The sequence below is a fragment of the Urtica dioica genome, chromosome 8 (genome assembly GCF_054948205.1).
Source record: "Urtica dioica subsp. dioica isolate 48M chromosome 8, U.dioica_male_clone48M_v1_H2, whole genome shotgun sequence".
NCBI lineage: Eukaryota > Viridiplantae > Streptophyta > Magnoliopsida > Rosales > Urticaceae > Urtica > Urtica dioica.
The window spans coordinates 35851631-35860666 of record NC_142763.1 but is presented as its reverse complement, the minus strand read 5'-3'; the positions used below and the strand labels follow the sequence as shown (position 1 = coordinate 35860666).

Below are 9036 nucleotides of genomic sequence, written 5' to 3'. Positions count from 1 at the left end.
CTATTAGAGAAGCATTTTGCAGTCAAATTAGTTCATTCCTTAGTGATTCAGTTTTGAGTTGTTTATTTTACAACGTGGGCACAGAAGACAAAAGTAATGAACAGAACTTCATGGATATAATTAAACATGCTTTAGCAGCTACAGAGGATCCTCAAATCTTTGAGACTCTCTTGGAATCTACAGCAGAAATAATGGTTACCGTTGATATGTATAATCAGCTTTTTCTGTTTTCTCTTATTTTATTGGTTGATCAACTTGATAATATACATGTGACCGTAAGAACAACCGCATCGAGGCTCATACACAAATCTTGCTGCTTTCATCTTAGAGGAGGAGTCGAATCAGTTCTTTCAAAAGTTGTACATGTTCGACATGAGCTTTATGATTATTTGTCAGCCAGGTTTTCTAGTCGTACAACAATGATTAGAGAGTTTGCGGAAGCAGTTCTGGGAGTTGAAACTGAAGAACTTGTCAAGAGAATGATTCCTGATGTTCTTCCTAAGCTTGTTGTGTCTCAGCAAGATAATGAAGGAGCACTGAATACATTATATGAGTTGGCTACGTGTCTGAACACAGATTTGGTTCCGCTAATTGTTAATTGGCTACCAAGAGTGTTGGCTTTTGTTCTTCACCGAGCAGATGAACAAGAATTGCTCTCTGCTTTGCAATTTTACCAAGCCCATATTGGTTCTGACAAACAGGAAATTTTTGCAGCTGCATTACCTGCACTTTTGGATGAACTTGTCTGCTTTTTGGATGGTGCTGATTCAGCAGAAGTTAGTACAAGGTATATCTCTGAACTAATACACAAATTTGATGAGATTATATTGTCATAAATACCTGGTTGCGCTGCCCTGTGCTTTGTGAGTGTGTTAAGCGGTCTGCTGTTATGTTTTCATCTTAGTAACTCTTATCAGTGAAAATCTTCAGACGTCAATTAGTATTTCAATTCATTATGCCTTTGGAGAAATGATTATAGACGTGTAAGCACTGCCTGATGAGATTAAAGTTTTTCCGGCTTAGCCGTGTTGTGTTAATAAAGATCCGCTGTTTCTTTAAAAAAAAAATTCTAATTCTTATCAATTTCTATTGTTTCCAGGCTGGCAAGAGTACCTGAGATGATAAGAGAAGTTGCTAGAGTCTTAAATGGTGGTGAAGATCTCCCTAGCTTTTTGAGGAATCACTTTGTTGGTCTTCTAAACAGTATTGACCGAAAGATGCTCCACTCAGAGGATGATTCGCTGCAGAAACAAGCTTTAAAACGTATTGAGATGCTAATTACGTTAATGGGTTCGCAACTTTGTACTTATGTGCCGAAACTGATGGTTCTTCTAATGCATGCTATTAATAAAGAGCCATTAATATCTGAGGGTCTCACCTTGTTGCATTTCTTCATTCGGCAACTGGTAGTGGTATCACCGTCTAGCACGAAATATTTAGTTTCCCAAGTTTTTGCTGCTCTCATTCCCTTTTTAGAAAGAGACAGAGAAAGTCCCACCATGCATCTTGAAAAAGTGGCGAAAATATTGGAAGACCTTGTGCTGAGCAACAAAGTTATTCTAAAGCAATCCATCTGTGAGTTCCCTCCGTTGCCCACTATACCGGCTCTGTCAGAAGTAAATAAAATTATACAAGAGACCCGTGGGTCAATGAAGTTGAATGATCAATTGCAAGATGTTGTTGATGGCTTGAATCATGAGAACTTAAATGTGAGATATATGGTAGTGTGCGAGCTGAGCAAGTTACTAAATCTGAGAAGAGAAGAAGTTACCGGTTTCATAACTGACGAAGGAGGCAGAAATGTGAATATTCTGAGCTCTCTGATCAGATCATTATTGAGCGGATGTGCAGAACAATCAAGGACTACAGTTGGACAACGACTCAAGTTGGTCTGCGCTGATTGCCTTGGAGCACTCGGTGCTGTCGATCCCGCCAAGGTGAAAAGCTTTTCATGCGAACGCTTCAAAATTGCATGCTCTGATGATGATCTCATCTACGAGCTAATTCACAAGCATCTCGTTAGGGCTTTTAGAGCTGCACCGGACACTATAATTCAAGATTCAGCTGCATTAGCAATACAGGAGCTGCTAAAGATTGCAGGCTGTGAGGCTTCAATGGATGAGAATGCATCTGCCTCTGTGCCAGAATCAGGAAAGGATCATAAACCTGTAAAGTTTGCTCCGTCAGAGAGTGAGAGTAGTGATGGAATGTTTCAGAGAAAGAGGGGTCAGATATTGTGGGACAGATTCTCTAATTATGTCAAAGAGATAATAGCCCCTTGTTTGACATCAAGATTCCAACTCCCGCATTTTTCTGATTCTACATCTACTGGACCAATTTATAGGCCATCCATGTCGTTCAGAAGATGGGTATACTTTTGGATAAAAAAGCTGATGGCGCATGCAACGGGGTCTCGTGCAAGGATTTTTAATGCATGTCGAGGTATAGTGCGTCATGACATGCAGATAGCAATGTACTTGCTGCCATATTTAGTCCTTAATGCCGTCTGCTATGGAACTGAGGAGGCACGGCATGGCATAACAAAAGAAGTCCTCTCTGTTCTCGAAGCTGCGGTATCAGAGAACAGTGGAGCTACAGTTCATGGAGTTACTGGTGGGCAAAGTGAGGTTTGCATTCAAGCTGTGTTCACTCTTCTCGACAATCTGGGGCAATGGGTGGATGATCTTGAGCAGGATCTGGCTCTTTCTCAACCCGTCAGATCAGCGTCTACAAAGCAACAAGTGTCGAAGCTAAAGGTTAAATCTCACGATTCGATGTTGGATCACGAGCAACTTATAACACACTGCAAATATGTTGCAGAGCTTCTGTCTGCAATTCCAAAGGTAACCCTCGCCAGGGCCTCCTTTAGATGCCAGGCTCATGCTAGGTCTCTGATGTACTTTGAGTCACATGTGAGGAGTAAGTCAGGTTCTTTCAACCCCGCCGCTGAGAGAAGTGGCGTTTTCGAGGATGAAGATGTTTCGTACCTAATGGAAATATATAGCTGCTTGGATGAGCCTGACGGTTTGTCTGGCTTGGCGTCTCTGCGAAAGTCACTGAGATTACAGGATCAGATTTTGATCAACAAAAAAGCAGGAAACTGGGCAGAGGTTCTAACTTCGTGTGAACAAGCCTTGCAGATGGAGCCCAATTCAGTACATAGGCATTCGGATGTACTTAATTGCTTACTAAATATGTGCCATCTTCAAGCCATGGTTACTCATGTAGATGGTTTAATCTCTAGAATTCCCCAATACAAGAAAACGTGGTGCACTCAAGGTGTTCAGGCAGCATGGAGACTTGGCAGGTGGGACTTGATGGATGAGTACCTTGATGGAGCGAATGGAGAAGGGTTATTGCATAGCAGCTGTGAGAGTAATGCGCTATTTGATTTGGACGTCGCAAAGATTCTTCAGGCGATGATGAAGAAGGATCAGTTTTCGGTTGCCGAAAAAATTGCCTTGTCCAAGCAGGCTTTGATTGCTTCTTTGGCAGCTGCGGGAATGGACTCCTACATGCGAGCTTACCCATTTGTCGTGAAACTTCACTTACTTAGGGAGCTGGAAGACTTTCACTTCCTTCTTGCTAATGAATCTTTCCTGGAAAAGTCATTTCGAGTAGGCGATCTGGGCTTTTCTAAAATGTTGGAGAATTGGGAAAGTCGTCTCAGGTTCACGCAACCATCTCTCTGGGCAAGAGAGCCTCTATTGGCTTTCCGAAGAATGGTTTTCTGCTCCAGTGGTCTCGATGCTCAAGTTGGTGATTGCTGGCTTCAATATGCAAAACTCTGCCGCATGGCTGGTCACTATGAAACATCAAATAGAGCAATTCTGGAATCTGAAGCTTCGGGTGCGCCGAATGTCCACATGGAAAAGGCTAAGCTTTTGTGGAACACAAGGAGGTCCGATGGTGCTATTGCAGAGTTGCAACAGTCTCTCCTTAACATGCCTGTAGAAGTTGTAGGATCTGCTGCAGTGACATCCATTAGTAGTCTTTCACTGGTTCCGCTCATATCACCACATATGGCATGCAATACTCAGACTATGAACGAGCACCGGAATGTTGCGAAAACACTTCTCCTCTACTCTCGATGGATTCACTACACGGGGCAGAAACAGAAAGAAGAGGTGATAAGCCTGTATTCCAGGGTTAGGGAACTACAGCCCTCGTGGGAAAAAGGTTACTTTTACATGGCTAAGTATGTGGATGAAGTGCTTGTCGATGCCAGGAAGCGACAGGAAGAAAATCTTGAGTCGAGATCCAGAGCTACAACTAGCACTCTAAGTTCTTCAAACCAGAGTAACGAGAGGCTATGGTGGCTTAATTTGCCTGATGTAATGTTATTATATGCCAAGGGACTTCACAGGGGTCACAAGAATCTCTACCAAGCACTTCCAAGGTTACTAACCCTTTGGTTTGACTTTGGTACTTTTTATCTAAGAAATGCGACATCATCTAACAAAGAGCTGAAAAGTGCACAAGCAAAGGTATTTCCCTAGTTCCCTTATTTGTCTTTTTCAATATATTTTTGTTGTGTATGTTTGAATCTAAATGTTTTTGCTGTGATTTTACTGTGTCAGGCTATGGGTATTATGCGAGGGTGTCGAAAGGATTTGCCAACATACCAGTGGTTAACTGTTCTACCTCAGTTGGTTTCAAGAATATGTCACCAGAACGAGGAAGTTGTTCGATTGGTCAAGCACATCATCACCTCAGTTCTGCAACAATATCCACAACAAGCCCTGTGGATTATGGCAGCTGTTTCAAAGTCCACTGTACCTTCTAGGAGAGAGGCGGCTTCAGAAATCATACAAGCTGCCCGAAAAGGATTCAGCCAGGGAAACAACAGCAGTAATTTGTTTAATCAGTTCGCCAGCATGGTAGATCATCTGATTAAGTTATGCTTTCATCCGGGCCAATCAAAATCAAAGACCATAAATATCGCAACTGAATTTAGTGCCTTGAAGAGAATGATGCCACTGGGAATCATAATGCCAATTCAACAGTCTCTTACTGTTAATCTACCCACGTATGAGGGAAATCTCACGAACACACTCAGGACTGATATCTTTTCAGTTACTGATCTACCTACAATATCGGGAATAGCTGACGAGGCTGAGATCCTTTCATCTCTTCAGCGCCCTAAGAAAGTAAGTTCATTTTAGTATTTTCAAGAGTCGTCTCCATTTCTTTTCACCCATTTCTTTATATATGCTGAAACAGATAATTAGAGAGAGAAGTAGAATAAATGATTTCTGTTGTTGCTTGAATGAATACCACAAGTTATTATCTACATAAAGAACTAACTACTTGACCTAGACTCCACAGGATTATGAGATTAGAAACAACTAAATATATAATAGACTTTATACAAAATAAAGACTTATTACGTAAACTTAACACGTTCTTGCATGAAAAATAGCGTGCATTATTCATGCTTCATGGTACAACCAGCTTTTGGAAAGAATTTGGCGCCTGTCAGCGTCTAGTAGACCCTGCTGAAACTTTGCCTATCATAACTGAAGATTTTCTGATTTATTGATTTTTTATTTATTATTCATTTGGGGTAATTGTAACTCTTCGTAATTCAGGTTGTCTTAATTGGAAGCGATGGTGTTGAGCGTCCATTTCTCTGTAAACCCAAGGATGATCTCAGGAAAGATGCCCGCATGATGGAGTTCACGGCAATGATAAACCGCTTACTATCGAAATTTCCAGAAAGTCGTCGGAGGAAGCTCTACATTCGTACGTTCGCTGTGATACCATTGACGGAAGACTGTGGCATGGTTGAATGGGTTCCTCATACCCGCGGTCTCAGGCATATATTACAAGACATTTATGTTACTTGCGGAAAGTTTGATAGGCAAAAGACGAACCCACAAATTAAACGGATATACGATCAATGCCAAGGAAAATCACCCGAAGATGAGATGTTGAAGAACAAGATTCTTCCAATGTTCCCTCCGGTTTTCCACAAATGGTTTTTGACCAGTTTTTCTGAGCCAGCTGCTTGGTTTAGGGCTCGGATTGCTTATGCACACACCACTGCTGTGTGGTCAATGGTTGGGCATATTGTTGGACTTGGTGATAGGCACGGTGAAAACATCCTCTTCGATTCTACCACTGGCGACTGTGTTCATGTTGATTTCAGTTGCTTATTTGACAAAGGACTACAGTTGGAGAAGCCAGAGCTGGTTCCTTTCAGGATGACTCAGGTAAGAACAGAATTTGGTTCTCTTAGTAAAGCAAAATTTGCGACTTTCCAACGATTTGAACCTTGGGACTCTTTAAGAATTGTACTTCGGCATTAGCTCTGGTTTTCTTAGACTCGGGAAGTTGACTATTCTTATCTTTGCAGAACATGATCGATGGACTGGGAATCACTGGTTACGAGGGAATATTCTTGAGAGTTTGTGAAATCACTCTGTCGGTTCTGAGGATGCATCGGGAAACTTTGATGAGTATTCTCGAAACTTTCATTCATGATCCTCTTGTGGAATGGACAAAATCCCACAAGTCCAGTGGGGTAGAAGTTCAGAATCCACATGCTCAGGTGGGTTTTCAACATTTCATTCTTCTATTTTCTGGCTACATTGAATTCGATATGATACAAAATACTGATAATCAATTAAATAAATAATGGGCGCAGCGAGCCATCAGTAACATTGAGGCGAGGTTGCAAGGAGTAGTAGTTGGTGTCGGAGCAGCTCCATCATTACCTCTGGCTGTTGAAGGCCAAGCCCGTCGTTTGATCACCGAGGCAATGTCTCACAAAAATCTTGGCAAGATGTATATCTGGTGGATGCCTTGGTTTTGAAGGCTGACCGAGTTTGGAGTCTCATTCTAAATTGGTATTTTGGCCAGCTCTTCATCGTCAGGTTCCGAATTTGGATCCTCTGCCACCTATTTTGTTGTCTCATTTCATGTCTCTTTTAATTACATTAATTTATGATACGTGCTGTTTACAATGATGAGAGACAATGAATGGTACAACAAAAAATGGGACAGGAACTAGATTAATTTACCCCTTAATTTATTTTATTTTATTGTATATTACTCCGTTCAGATACTTTTAGATGAGAGCGATGCACAGGTGAAATAGGGGCAAGCGAAAACAAATAGGCAACAGAAGAAGAAAAAAAAAGTTCTCGTAGCGACAGATTAAAATAAAATCGGCTATAAAAATTACCGATAAGAGAATTTACCCTTTTTTTGTGTGTGTGCTTGGAATAAGAGAATTTACCCTTACTCAGGGTGAAAAGGAAACCAGCTAATTATAGACTCGTATTTTTCCCTGAGGTTTGTTCAAAACTTCCACAAATCTCACCAGAACAATCAAGCTAGCAACTAAAAGACCAAAGGTTTGATCATGAAATTTTCTTTGATACAGGCGAGACTTCAAAAGGAGCTAATAAAGCACATGGCATTTCGTCTAATTTCTTCAGAGCGCGAACTATTTACACAGCCAGTCTCTCACATTCTTCCCCTTGGCAACGAAACACCCCGAATTCTTCCTATCGATCCTCATCGGACTCCCCGTTCTTCGCATCATCTCTCTCACCATGAGCTTCACCGGAGAAACACCTCTCACGCTGCTGTGCTTCCCCGAGCCGCAGACCACCACAACCTCCGCCGGAACGTCTCCTCCGAGCCTCCGCCGCATCTCCACCATCCATTCCATCAGAATCAGATACGCCGTCCCCACATGCATGCCGTGCAGGTCCAGCTTAGCCTCCGACGCACCCCACTCCATCACCCCCTCCAACACCGCCCCCGCGGACCCAACCAACTCCCCGACCACTGCAGATTCGTCTCCTTCCAGACTCGAACCCAACTCCTCGACCGAGACCGGCGCTCCGTCGAAATCCCTCAGCATCGCCAAAACACCCGGGCAGCGATTCAGCACCGAATTATAAGTCCTGACAGAGAAAGCCACCCCGGAGCTTTTCATCCTCCGGAGCCACGTCAGCATCCCGGAGAGATCTCCGTGGGTCCCGTACGACGAGAGGACCATGTTCGAACACACCGTTTCGATCGCCATCCCGTCTCTCTCCATCAAACCCACGACTCTAACCATATCGTTTAGCAAACCCGTTCGTCCGTAGCTGTAGACCACGGACCGGAACTCGAACACCGACGGATTCAGACCCTCGGATCGCATCTCCTCCATCAGGGCCTCGGCTTCAGCGGGCCGGTCGGCGGCGCAGAGACCGCCGATCAGCGACTCGAAGGCACGGCGTTTCAGGTGGGTCGACGAGGATCCAATGGCGAGATCACGGACCGCGGAAATTGAACGATCCAGGCCGGGGCTCGCTCCGTGCTTTGCGTGGGATTCGAGCAGGTTGAAGCGGAATGCGGCGAGGTCTCGGGGGCAGTTTTGTAATTTCGAGAGGGCCTCGGAGATCAATGCCTCGGACTCGCCGTGCTTTCCCTGCTTCTCGAGAAGCGCAGCAAGTGACGCCGCCAGCTTCGGGTTGTACTCGAACCATGTCGCTTCCTTTATCTTCAGATACAACTGCCATGGAAAATAATTATTTAAAAAAAAAAGGAATATTATCGTTTTAGATAGTTGTTGTACGTACGGGAAGGGAGTGATGTGCGAGGTTTGGGTGAGTGGTGTCGGGAGAGAGAAGATGAAAGAGGGCGTTTAAGGAAATGGACTTGGGCGAGCCCGCCACGAATTTGCCGATCAATTTTCCGGCGACGGCGTTATCGCCGGACTTGACGGAGAGGGTGGAGAGGAATTTGAGGCCTTGTTTGGTGAGAGCGCATTTTATTGTGAAATTGGAGAGAAGTGGTTGGCAGTGATTGTGTGGTTGAGAGAATGGGAAAGAGACGAGATTGCATGTCATTTGCTTTGCTTTAGGCAGTGAGTGAGTGACGAATTGACTTTGAGCTTTTTCCTGAGTTACTCGCGTCTTTCTAGTTTCTATAACCGTTTATCTATTATTACTCAAACCTTCATTATTTGCATATAACGAGTTTGGTATAACGGGAGTTTAGTTTTTTTTTGGTATATACTAGATAGTAACACGT

At 43.4% G+C, this 9036-nt stretch overlaps 2 protein-coding genes across 2 annotated transcripts; one reads left to right on the top strand and one right to left on the bottom strand.

Annotated features, from left to right (window-relative positions):
• The first annotated feature begins 71 nt into the window (after positions 1–71).
• On the top strand, positions 72–7032 carry ATR (Ataxia telangiectasia-mutated and RAD3-like protein). Its single transcript, XM_089622805.1, has 6 exons — positions 72–787; positions 1100–4487; positions 4581–5150; positions 5592–6215; positions 6359–6553; positions 6650–7032. Exons 1-6 carry the CDS (start codon positions 111–113, stop codon positions 6815–6817), a joined length of 5622 nt encoding a protein of 1873 aa, XP_089478931.1. The 5' UTR covers positions 72–110; the 3' UTR covers positions 6818–7032.
• Positions 7033–7159: 127 nt separating this feature from the next.
• Positions 7160–9008, bottom strand: LOC149389536 (pentatricopeptide repeat-containing protein At2g17033-like). Its single transcript, XM_089622806.1, has 2 exons — positions 8583–9008; positions 7160–8515 (listed from the first exon to the last, which is right to left on the bottom strand). Exons 1-2 carry the CDS (start codon positions 8850–8852, stop codon positions 7454–7456), a joined length of 1332 nt encoding a protein of 443 aa, XP_089478932.1. The 5' UTR covers positions 8853–9008; the 3' UTR covers positions 7160–7453.
• Positions 9009–9036: the final 28 nt, after the last annotated feature.